This window comes from Bufo bufo, chromosome 10 (assembly GCF_905171765.1).
Source record: "Bufo bufo chromosome 10, aBufBuf1.1, whole genome shotgun sequence".
In the NCBI taxonomy this organism is placed as follows: domain Eukaryota; kingdom Metazoa; phylum Chordata; class Amphibia; order Anura; family Bufonidae; genus Bufo; species Bufo bufo.
The window spans coordinates 65487711-65501423 of NC_053398.1; the positions used below are offsets into that span (position 1 = coordinate 65487711).

Consider the following 13713-nt stretch of genomic DNA (forward strand, 5'->3'; position numbering starts at 1 on the left):
CGTTGTTCATCGCTATGCGTACAAACACCCGTCAAGGAGTTTGCGGCGCATGTGTTGCACAGGGGGAACATTAATTTATTGTTCATTTTCACTGGTAGGACCGGAAAAAACAAGTCTCTCTGCGGATAAACCGTAACCCTGGCAATGCCAAAGTAATTTTTTATGTAGCCAAAATTGTCATAAATGATGTTGGGGTGTCCTACCGGATATGTTTTTGTTTTGTTGACAAAGGGATACAAACTCGTGAAATCGTAGTAGTGTATTGCCTGAAGTTTACAATCTTTCTCTACCATTTCACGCCACTCATGTTCCCACAGCACACGTACTACATAGCCACAGGTCTGTAGAAAACGGTTTTTAATGTAGAATGTGTGGTACAACTGTCCATAGCTGGTGTTTGTAACACTATTGGTGTCATTTTCGTTATAGCAGACGGGGCATCCGTGGTAAAAGCACCCCTGAAATTCATACGCTATGTGCACCCCATTAACGCTGGCATACCCATCTAGAAAATATCTGCCTACTTGTTTTTCACCTCCTCTCAAAGCATGCTGAATGTCAACGTTTTCAGTGTGTGCAACATACATGAGCCACTGAATGGCCGGTGATGAGTAATGCTTTTTAGTTTTGTGGTAGTTGTCGGCTGGTAAAATGGCGATGGTATTTTTGGGGAGGAACTTAAACCTGTACATAGCCATACATACAGATGCCAGGGTGATAAGCTGAACAGGATTGATGCACTGGGTAGTTACAACATCTCTTTTGGCGTTCACAGTATTTTGTAATCTTTTTTCTAGTCATCTCCATCACACGCTCTCTGTAATGCTCACATGCCTGTCTCAAAACATTGACATCCTGCATACAGTATGATTTTAACTCGGCCTTAAAATCAAAAGTAGTGCGTTTTTGCGTTTCATACCACTCCAAGAAATCCTTTTTATCACTAGGCATCATATATTCAACCCCGTAATACTCAACAGACGGTAAGGGTCCCACATAGTTTTGATTTTTCTCAGTGTTGAAGAAATGGGGAAAATGACCCTTTGAACCCGAGAATCCTAACGCGTCTGGTAAGCGACTTAATCTCATTGGTAGGAAGTTAAGGTAATCTATAAACCTTAATTTTAAGTCAGGCAGCGTCACACACAACAGTAGCCCGCCTTGAGTAATCATTTTTATGCGCAGCTTTTCCGTAAAGGGTTTCTGTCACCCTGCAAAACTCTTTTTTTTTTTGGATAGTTAGATTGCTCATAGTGCGATATAGCAGAATATAATGTTCTTACTTACTTTCATGCGGCCGATTCTTTATAAAACGAACTTTTATAATATGTAAATGAGGGCTCTACCAGCAAGTAGGGCGTCTACTTGCTGGTAGCTGCTGCAGAAATCCGCCCCCTCGCCGTGTTGATTGACAGGGCCAGCCGTGATCTCCTCCTCCGGCCAGCCCTGTCAGTAATTCAAAAATCGCGCGCCTCGCGTCATTCGGCGCAGGCGCTCTGAGATGAGGAGGCTCGTATCCTCAGCACTCCCTCAGTGCGCCTGCGCCGATGACATCACCGAAAGAGAAGACGTCATCGGCGCAGGCGCACTGAGGGAGTGCTGAGGAGACGAGCCTCCTCATCTCAGAGCGCCTGCGCCGAATGACGCGAGGCGCGCGATTTTTGAATTACTGACAGGGCCGGCCGGAGGAGGAGATCACAGCTGGCCCTGTCAATCAACACGGCGAGGGGGCGGATTTCTGCAGCAGCTACCAGCAAGTAGACGCCCTACTTGCTGGTAGAGCCCTCATTTACATATTATAAAAGTTCGTTTTATAAAGAATCGGCCGCATGAAAGTAAGTAAGAACATTATATTCTGCTATATCGCACTATGAGCAATCTAACTATCCAAAAAAAAAAAAAGAGTTTTGCAGGGTGACAGAAACCCTTTAATCAACTCCTTAACAATAAAATACCCTTCGTACCTGCCGGCATTATGCGCTATCAAGGTGTACCCTGCAAATTTACCACTGGTAAAGAAGCTAACAAACTCCTGCGTACAAGTTTTACCCACAAACTCGCAGGAATTAGCGCCATACAATGACGTGGCATAAATGTAATTGGGCACGTGCGTCCCCGTCTCCTGCATGCATTCAAAGTCATAGAAAACATATAGATCCGACTCTTTCTTTACTTTGTATGGTTGCATATAGCAAAGATGATCGAATTTATACATGAGACCCCCACAAATGCTGCATCGCAAACCGATACACTTGTGCTCTTCCTCTCTATTGTACACAAAACGACAACAGCGATCACAAAACGTTTTAAGCCTACAAAACTCAAGCGTATCTCTGGCCAAAAGATTGTGGCAGTCTAAACACGCGATCGAACGACAAAAAGTACGACAAGTGGGACATCGCGGTTGTTGGTCAACACACTCAACACAATCATCTCTTTGACAAGCCCTACAGAAATATTGACATCGAGTTGTTGTCTTTGTGGTGATACACTGAACTACACTTTTCACAGAAGTACGCCTCACCGATAAACCCTTTCACATTTTTGATACCATAGTAATGACTAGGGTTGTCCCGATACCGATACTAGTATCGGTATCGGGACCGATTCCGAGTTTTCTCGGCGGTACTCAGCCGCCGATACCCCGCCCCGATACATAAATAGAATACTATGGGCGTAACTATGGGCGGGGCCCGGTGCAGTCACTGTACTCTTACACCGGGCCCCGCCGCTCACCGAAGTATTTATAAACGTGAATCCTTATCCTGTTGTTAAGTTGAACTAACGCTGCCCTCTCCCATGTCCCCCCTGTATCCCCACAGCACTTACTTAAGCTTCCATAGCAGGCAGAGCAGACGGCACCAGTAACGTCACTCACTGACGTAGAGCGCCCGCTCCGCCCACTTTATGAGTGAAGCAGGCGGAGCAGGCGCGCGACGTCAGTGAGTGACGTTACTGGTGCCGTCCGCTCTGCCTGCTATGGAAGCTTAAGTAAGTGCTGTGGGGATACAGGGGAACATGGGAGAGGGCAGCGTTAGTTCAACTTAACAACAGGATAAGGATTCACGTTTATAAATACTTCGGTGAGCGGCGGGGCCCGGTGTATTGGGGGACACTGTTATGAGGGGGATCTGTGGATGACATATAGCAGTGTCATCCACAGATCCTCCCCATAACAGTTCCATCCACAGATCCCCCACCAAATAACAATGCCATCCTCAGATCCCCCCACCCCATAACAATGCCATCCACAGATATCCCACCCCATAGCAGTACCATCCACAGATCCCCATAACAGTGCCATCCACAGATCCCCCATAACAGTGCCATCCACAGATCCCCCATAACAGTGCCATCCACAGATCCCCATAACAGTGCCATCCACAGATCCCCCATAACAGCACCATCCACAGATCCCCATAACAGTGCCATCCACAGATCCCCCATAACAGTGCCATCCACAGATCCCCCATAACAGTGCCATCCACAGATCCCCCATAACAGTGCCATCCACAGATCCCCCATAACAGTGCCATCCACAGATCCCCCATAACAGTGCCATCCACAGATCCCCCATAACAGTGCCATCCACAGGTCCCCCATAACAGTGCCATCCACAGATCCCCCACATGACAGTGCGTCATCCACAGATCCACAGATCCCCCAAAACGGTCACATGACATTTAAAAAAAGTATCGGTATTCGGTATCGGTGACTACTTGAAAAAAAGTATCGGTACTTGTACTCGGTCCTAAAAAAGTGGTATCGGGACAACCCTAGTAATGACGTCATGATGCAGAATATACACAGTTTTTTCCGTAGACTTTTTCCCAGTTTCAAAATAGTGCCAATCACCACTACTGTGGTACAAGACCTTAATGACAATGTCAAGGTGGTTCTCAAAAGCATCTATACCGCTTAAACTGACCAACTCATTATCAGGGATACCCAAATCAGCGTGTATCTGTCTAGCCTGTGTCAATAAACTATCGTCGTCGTCAGCACCATCACCTATCAGAGCGCATAAGCTGGCCGCAAGACACAAATTAGAGTCGGTATTATTAAAGTCATACAACCACCGCTTTTTCTGCTGAATAATCTTACTGTATACTATGGATTTCAAACGCCGTTTCACCCCACCACGTCGATTTCTAATAACAACCACAAGTTTTAGCTGTTGTGAAGAAAGGATTTCAGCGTTACTCTGGAGTGCAACCGCATTGAGAAACGTCTCTGCGTTAAAGACCTCTCTCAACTGCTTTGTAGAATAAACGGCATCTAAGGCGTGACCACCTTCAAGTCTTAACTGAACAAAATCACCAGGGTTAATATCTCTGAGGACTCTGTCCAGTAAAGACTGGATGGCAGCATGCACAGCCTCCAGAGCACCTACAAACGAATGTATACGATCTAAATTCTTAAACCTAAAGTGATCGATATACTCAACACCGTTAAAGCCTGTTAGCCGTCTCTCGTTGTGAAACTGATGGTCTAGTATCACAGGGATGTCTACCGGCTGAAGAACGTTGTCTGGTAATCGTAATATTGGGTCTGTTGCAGGGTGTACAGATCTGTCTGGTGGCGCCCTCTGTGTACGGGGTTGTGTGGAACATGAGGCAGTATCGACGGCTTCTAGAGGAGCGTCATAACCATGCATACCAACCTCGTGTGTGTGTACTCTGTCATTCAAACCAGCACCACTAGGTCCTTCTAAGGGATTGTCATAGTGGCCTTCGTGTTGTTGATTGTTGCGCAGTGTCTGGCGCTTTTGCTCTGTTAACCCTTCTGCGCTTCCTGATTGCTAAAGATCTCTTAGAGACTGACAACATTTTCAAAGCCCTTTTTACAGACTTTGGCCTTTTAAAAAGGGGCTCTTTACGTTTAGACTTTTCATTCAAACCGCCACCGACCATATGTAGTCATAATGCACTACCAGGTCTTGCCGACGCAGGCTGGAATGGAAACGGCGTCTCTGGGGTTCTCGGGAACGGACTCTCAGGCCTTCTCAGAGATGTCTCGAACAGAGAAGCGATATTCTGCCGCAACTCAGACATTTGATTAATTTTATTCATATCTGGTCTGGATAAAATAAATTCTGAGTGGGTATTTACAGTATAACTCAATTGGTTGCGCAAATTGGTTAAGTAGAGACATACACCAGACAGTTCGCTTAATGCGTACAGCACCTCTCGCGACCACTGTCCGTGGCTATGAGATGGTGACCACTCACTACATGGTGTAGTTGTTGTGTGTGAATGAGTGTTTGGCAAAAGTTGATTGTGGCAGACCCGATTACAGTCTGAATTTATGACTTGTTGCTTACCAATGCTGTCTCCATCGACTATGCTTTCGTCCGCTTCAGGTATCGTCGCTAGCCTAGCATGGTTAAAATCTGTGTTTTGCTCGTGGAACAATTCTTGTGCAACGAGGGGCTCCTCCACTGTACTAAGCATAATACGTCGCTTGTGGCGTGTAGCTGTACGTGTAGCGTTCTTTTTGCCTGCGCCGCATACTCTTGATAAAGGTGTAGATTCGTTGTGATGGCGAGAAGGCGACGGTGCTGGGAGGTTCTTTTTCATTGGCGTGTCCTTGTATGGATGTGTCAACGGGTGACGGTGTGGCGGTGATTTACCTTTTCCTGTTATCACACCTAAAAGAGAGAGTCAGACTTTGTATCATGTATGAATTATAAACATACGCTGAAACATGGTGTAGAGCCAAACACCTCAGGAAATAACAATTTAATTATGGGTAAAACTATAGTGGATGCTGGTCTCGAACACCCTACATAGCTTATACAGTGGGGGAAATAATTATTTGACCCCTCACTGATTTTGTAAGTTTGTCCAATGACAAAGAAATGAAAAGTCTCAGAACAGTATCATTTCAATGGTAGGTTTATTGTAACAGTGGCAGATAGCACATCAAAAGGAAAATCGAAAAAATAACTTTAAATAAAAGATAGCAACTGATTTGCATTTCATTGAGTGAAATAAGTATTTGAACCCTCTAACAAAAAAAGACTTAATACTTGGTGGAAAAACCCTTGTTTGCAAGCACAGAGGTCAAACGTTTCTTGTAATTGATGACCAAGTTTGCGCACATTTTAGGAGGAATGTTGGTCCACTCCTCTTTGCAGATCATCTCTAAATCCCTAAGGTTTCGAGGCTGTCTCTGTGCAACTCTGAGCTTGAGCTCCCTCCATAGGTTTTCGATTGGATTAAGGTCCGGAGACTGACTAGGCCACTCCATGACCTTAATGTGCTTCTTCTTGAGCCACTCCTTTGTTGCCTTTGCTGTATGTTTTGGGTCATTGTCGTGCTGGAACACCCATCCACGACCCATTTTCAGTTTCCTGGCAGAGGGAAGGAGGTTGTCGCTCAGGATTTCACGATACATGGCTCCGTCCATTTTCCCGTTTATGCGAATAAGTTGTCCTGTGCCCTTAGCAGAAAAACACCCCCAAAGCAAAATGTTTCCACCCCCATGCTTGACGGTGGGGACGGTGTTTTGGGGGTCATAGGCAGCATTTTTCTTCCTCCAAACACAGCGAGTTGAGTTAATGCCAAAGAGCTCTATTTTGGTCTCATCAGACCACAGCACCTTCTCCCAGTCACTCTCTGAATCATTCAGGTGTTCATTGGCAAACTTCAGACGGGCCTGCACATGTGCCTTCCTGAGCAGGGGGACCTTGCGAGCCCTGCAGGATTTTAATCCATTGCGGTGTAATGTGTTTCCAATGGTTTTCTTGGTGACTGTGGTCCCTGCTAATTTGAGGTCATTAACTAACTCCTCCCGTGTAGTTCTAGGATGCTTTTTCACCTTTCTCAGAACCATTGACACCCCACGAGGTGAGATCTTGCGTGGAGCCCCAGAGCGAGGTCGATTGATGGTCATTTTGTGCTCCTTCCATTTTCGAACAATCGCACCAACAGTTGTCACCTTCTCTCCCAGCTTCTTGCTAATGGTTTTGTAGCCCATTCCAGCCTTGTGCAGGTCTACAATTTTGTCTCTGACATCCTTGGACAGCTCTTTGGTCTTTCCCATGTTGGAGAGTTTGGAGTCTGCTTGATTGATTGATTCTGTGGACAGGTGTCTTTTATACAGGTGACTAGTTAAGACAGGTGTCCTTAATGAGGGTGACTAATTGAGTAGAAGTGTCTAACCACTCTGTGGGAGCCAGAACTCTTAATGGTTGGTAGGGGTTCAAATACTTATTTCACTCAATGAAATGCAAATCAGTTGCTATCTTTTATTTAAAGTTATTTTTTCGATTTTCCTTTTGATGTGCTATCTGCCACTGTTACAATAAACCTACCATTGAAATGATACTGTTCTGAGACTTTTCATTTCTTTGTCATTGGACAAACTTACAAAATCAGTGAGGGGTCAAATAATTATTTCCCCCACTGTATGTATAGCACAGGTTAGGCTACTTTCACACTAGCGTTCGGAGCGGATCCGTCTGATGTTTCATCAGACGGATCCGCTCCGATAATGCAGACGTTCGCATCCGTTCAGAACGGATCCGTCTGCATTAAAACTTAGAAAATTTTCTAAGTATGAAAGTAGCCTGAGCGGATCCGTTCAGACTTTACATTGAAAGTCAATGGGGAACGGATCCGCTTGAAGATTGAGCCATATGGTGTCATCTTCAAGCGGATCCGTCCCCATTGACTTACATTGTAAGTGTGGACGGATCCGCTCGCCTCCGCACGGCCAGGCGGACACCCGAACGCTGCAAGCAGCGTTCAGGTGTCCGCTCACTGAGCGGAGCGGAGGCTGAGCGCTGGCAGGCGGATGCATTCTCAGTGGATCCGCCTCCACTGAGAATGCATTGGGGCCAGACGGATGCGTTCGGGGCCGCTCGTGAGCCCCTTCAAACGGAGCGCACGAGCGGACACCCGAACGCTAGTGTGAAAGTAGCCTTAATTATATATACTTACACGACAGGTTTGATGTGCTAGGACCCGGCGCTTCACAATTGTTCGCTGCTGGGTTGGGGCGTATGTTCTCTTTAAAACTGTTCTTTCTTGATTTAGTAAATTTCCACTCTGCCAACACAATTCGAAATGTGTAAATATATATATATATTAAACTTGTTTTACTATCACACACATTTTATTTTAATTTTAAACTACAATATGAGCTAGTACCTTTTTTTGCCTGGTTGTTAACCGCTGTCATCTTTTTCCGTGCGTCCTGAGAATAACAGGCGTTCAGCGCTACCGGCGGCACGTCTACGCTAGATAAATCACTCTCTGTATAAAAGCGGCAAACAATGTTAGATTTTTGCATGTGTTTTGTTAGATGCTTATGTATATTTATGAAAATTACTTACGGTTGAGGAACGGTTCCAAAATAGCATCGGCGATACTGATCTGACCCTGTGGTACGCCGCAATGATCCGTCGCTAGATGTTCTTCATCAAGGGGGATTTCAAAAGCCTAAACTTAAAAAGAATACAGATTACCAGCCGTGTATAGTGGGCGTGTGGTGCGTGTGTGTGTGTGTGTGTGTGTGTGTGTGTGTAAGCATAAACTGTAAATAAACTCTATTTACCTAGTTGAGAATCCGTCATTCCAGGAAACAAATCTTCAAAACCACAGTGATTCAGTTGCGACATCTAAATATAGAATAACAACGCTAAATGCTATGTTTCAATACATTTCTAGTACCGAAAAAAGACAGCTATGGCTTATACTATACAAATCTCGAGCTCTACTCAAAAAAGTGAGTAAGCTGTATAGTATTGGGACACAGACTGTCTCCCAAAATATAAATAACAAGATAATAAAATACGATTTTACAAATTTGCCAACCAGTTTTGTATACACAAAACACTGAAAAACAAATATAAAACAATAGCTGTAAAATGATACATAAAAATGCATGATAAAAACTACTTACATTTATGGATGGTCCGCCGTGAGGATGTGTGTAAAATTGACAAGTATCTTGTGCGTCTGAAACAGATTGGTGTTGGCTGGTCTGTGCTGATCATAGACTGAGAGAGAGAGAGGACTCTTATAGAACTTGTAACAGGCGACACCCACTAGGGGTGATGGTGATCAAACATACACGCCCCCACCTCCCTCCAGAGCTCTACACATGGTATTAATTTATCAATAGATTATGCCGCTATAGTGTAAAACTGTATATAAAGTTGTGTTAGTATATACTCTGTGATAGCCGCGCAGATTTAGCACACGCGTATGAAATAAACACGCATAAAGAGGTTTTTTTCATGACACTCGGTACAATCATGACGACCCCGCAGCCTGAAAAATATTTACAAAAGGCATATTTTAATCCTAATGCACCCGGATCTTTTGCTGGTTTAGAGAGTTTATACAGATCTGTTAAAAAACATGGTATAAAGAGAGCGACTATAGCAGCGTGGTTAAATAACCAAGACACGTACATGCTGCATAAACCCGTAAGAATTTTTTTCGTGAGAAATAAGGTCATCGTGGCGACCATCGACGCGCAATGGCAGAGCGACCTGTGTGATATGTCAACCTACGCCAAAGAAAATGACGGCATAAAATATATTTTAACTGTTATTGATGTATTATCAAAATATGCGTGGTGTGTTACCCTGAAAGATAAGACAGGCTCCTCTGTAGCGAAAGCCTTTGAATTGATTTTCAAGAATGATCAGCGTGTACCTAAAAAGCTACAGACGGATTGCGGTCGGGAATTTATGAACAACGCTATGAAGCGGCTTTGTAAAGAGCGCAATATCCACCATTTCTTTACTACAAACACAGTGAAAGCCGCTTTAGTGGAACGATTTAACAGAACGTTAAAAACAAAAATGTCAAAATTTTTAAACAGATGCAATACATTTCGCTATATAGATGAGCTAAATAATTTTTTATACAGCTATAATCATACATACCACAATACAATCCTGTGCAGACCTGTTGACGTAACAAAAAACAATTCTTTAAGAATATGGAGAAACATTTATGGCAAATGCATGAGTCTTAAACCAGCGAGACCTACTTAAAAAATTGTTAATGTAAGAATTAGTCAGTATAAAGGGACTTTCGCTAAAGGGTATGAACAGTCTTACACAGAGGAGATTTTCATCGTCTCGGGCGTTAACGCAAGATTTCAAAAACCTATGTATAAACTCGTTGATTTGGGTAATGATCTAATAGAAGGCTCATTTTACAAAGAAGAGTTACAGAAAGTCCCTGCGGCGGCTGGACGTGTGTACAGAATAGAAAAGATACTGCGAAAAAGACGTGTGAGGGGTGAAACTCATTTTTTCGTAAAGTGGTGTGGTTACCCCACAAAATTCAATAGCTGGATCGGTGAAGCGCAACTGACTACTCTATAAGCCATGGAATCTGGGTCCTTTTATATAACGCTGCCTTGTAATGCATCTTCCAAAATTTACCCTGAAAATTCAATAGCTGTTTATACAACAAAACTAGCAAAACCCGTTCATTTGTCGGGTCCTTATGATGTCGCTATGACCGAGATCCAGTATCCATATAGCTGGTATACCGTCGGATCGCAAGAAGGCATCTTCTTCTTTGGGAAAAAAGGTGAAACTTTAACTGAATACTGCATCAAATCTGGATTTTATTCTACCGTAGCGGATGTTGTAAAGGCTATTAATGAGGTTCTTGAAAACTTAAAAATTTTGAGCGATCCCTTTAGATTGAGATATGACCCCATAAAAAGGTCTGTTTATACACAGGAATCACCGACACACATTATTATGCCTGGTGAAAAGCTTGGGCCTATTTTAGGACTACGCTGCTATGTTGAAGGCTCTATCGAAAACAATCAGATCGAGCGGAGCGGCATTTTATACGCTATTTGTTTATTCAGACATTGTTCAGCATTCGCTCGTTGGAAATTCATACGCTCAACTTTTAAAAACTGTTGAAATTACAGGTAGAAACAACGAGATTGTGACCCTAAAGTATATGCGGCCCGACTATATTCCTGTATCCAATCATAACTTCGATACAATTTCAATAGCCATTTTAACGGACCAGTCTCGACCTGTTAAATTCAGGTACGGTAAAACCATTGTGAGATTACATTTCCGACCATGCAAGGAGGTCACACGCTAAAAATGCTGTCCCAGAGACTGTACGGTGACCCCAGTGTGTATGCCCGGTACTACGTTAATCAGGCAAGTAACGGGTTAGAGGTATTCCGTGGTGATGAATACATGTACGGGGCTTGCCTTGCGGGCTTGTTTAGAGGACTTTTTAGGAGAGCAGTCCCGCTTTTCAGGAGGGGTATTGAGCTTGTGAAACCGCATGTAAAAACTGCGGCCAGAAATATCGCTAAAGACGCCGTCACGAGTATATCATCTGCAGTGCTGGATAAATTAAGCCAGCCCCCAAAAGAACAGAAAGGCTCGGGCCTTGTTTATGTTGTGAAAAAAACGGGTAAAAGAAAAGCACGCTCGGGTTCATCGTTTCCTCCTGGGCTCAAGAATAAAGCTCCACCGCGTAAAAGACGTAGACGCCAGAAAGCTGTTAGACGATCTGGAGACGACATCTTTTAGTGAAATACCATGGCTTTCATACATGACGGGTCTGTGGAATGTACTAAATCGGAGCTAGATATTTTTGATTTACCCCCGACGCAGACGAGTATTGAAAAATTGCTCTTTGTAGAAGTCCAACCTATAGCGGCCTTGGCCGACAATGCCCCCTTGGAGTTCTTCATTTCAGGCAGTGGCGAATATTATTACGACCTGAACAACACACTCTTGTATATCAATTGCCGTATTGTGAAGTCGGATAATACCACTATTCCAGCTGATGCCTGTGTTGGATTGATTAATTACCCAATCGCCACGCTTTTTTGTCAGACGGACGTGACACTCAGCGACAGACTTATTTCACACTCAGATAATTTGTATAGTTACAGAGCGTACATAGAGACTATTTTAAATTACAGCCCTCAAGCGCTGTCGTCGCAGTTTACGGCGGGCCTGTTCTATAAAGACACAGCTGGTCATCATCATGAAAGAACTCTTGGGGGTAACAATTTGGGGTTTAACAAAAGGGTTAGGGCTACAGCCCGGTCTAGGCCTGTAGAGCTTTTGGGACCCCTTTTTGGTGATATATTTAATCAACCAAAACTCGTACTGAATGGATTGGACCTGAAAATTAAACTGACCAGAAATAAAGATGCTTTCTGCCTGATGTCTGCAGATGCAGAGCATTTTAAAGTACAGGTATTACAAGCAGCTCTGTATGTAAAGAGAGTTCAGGTATCCCCGGCTGTCAGAATAGGCCACAGTCAGGCCCTTCTATCAGCTACCGCGAAATACACCATAGATAGAGCCTGTCTCAAGGTGTACAGCATACTGTCTGGTACAAGAATTACGAATCGAAAGAATCTGTTTCTGGGGCAGCTTCCTAAAACAGTAATAATAGGTTTTGTTGAAAATGAAGCCTTTAGCGGTTCATACAATCGGAATCCGCTATGCTTCCACCACTATGATGTGAATCAGGCATCGCTGTACCTGGACGGCCAGCAGATACCCGCAAGGCCCTTTCAACCGAATATTGAGACTAAATCGGCGGTCAGGGAGTACGCGTCGCTTCTCCACATATCGGGAAAACAGAGAAATGATAGTGGATTAGCTATAGACAGAGATGAATTTATGAACGGCTACACATTTTTTGCATTTGATTTGTCACCAGATCAAGAACCTGGTGGTCATTTTTCGCTCATTAAAACTGGAAATCTTAGAGCAGAGGTGCGGTTTGCAGTGCCAACACCCCACACAGTAAATATGATAGTTTACTCTATAAATACAAATATAGTGGAAATTAATAATAGAAGGGAGATAGTGTGTGACTTTTAACTAAGCATCCCTGCAGCTTTGAGGAATGAGTAATCTACAGCTTACGATTCTGGCTAAATCTGATCTGTATATGAGCCACCTATTCGCGGGTGTATTTCCGTGTGACTTTCTACCGGACGAGCCTGTGCTACAGAGGCCTGCTGCATACATCGTGAATACAGATGATTCCCGTAAACAGGGTAGTCACTGGGTCTTAATTATACTGTATGATAAGGACGCTATATTCTTTGACTCTTATGTGCTATCACCGACTTTTGAAATGTACCCTCGTAGCTTTATTCAATTTATAAAAAGGAATTGTGGGCGATTATATCGATCAAAATAACCAGTTACAAGACATGAACAGTGAATACTGTATCTTTTTTATATCATCTGGCGCATGGTGTCTCTTATAAGAGTGTTTTATATTTCTTTAATAAAAAATGTGATCATAATGATAAAATAGTTGAAATATTTATAAAAAAATAAGTTAAGAGCATTTCTTTACCATGGTGTGTTTATCACCAGGTTTGCACTGCGTATTAAGTCCCTGTTTATCTAACAATAAAGCTGTTGAAACCATTATCTGTGTGGTATGTTTTTATTTGTTTATCTGGCCAATAAAGCTGTTGAAACTATCTGTGTGGGAATGTAAAAACCTGTTAGAGATTACACCTGACCCCAGAGACCCCTGCCCCATCTACCATAATATCATCAAATACATAAGACCCCTGCCATGAGATGGCAATATTTGTTTATCTGCCCAATAAAGCTGTTGAAACTGTGTGTGGGAATGTAAAAGTCTGTTAGAGATTACTCCTGACCCCAGAGACCGCTGAGGCATGTTTAGACACACTTCTACCATAATAATATCAAAT

At 43.5% G+C, this 13713-nt stretch overlaps 1 protein-coding gene across 1 annotated transcript; it reads left to right on the forward strand.

Annotated features, from left to right (window-relative positions):
- Nucleotides 1-11551: 11551 nt before the first annotated feature.
- Nucleotides 11552-12856, forward strand: LOC120980048 (uncharacterized protein F54H12.2-like). Its single transcript, XM_040408917.1, has one exon. It carries the CDS (start codon nucleotides 11552-11554, stop codon nucleotides 12854-12856), a length of 1305 nt encoding a protein of 434 aa, XP_040264851.1.
- Nucleotides 12857-13713: the final 857 nt, after the last annotated feature.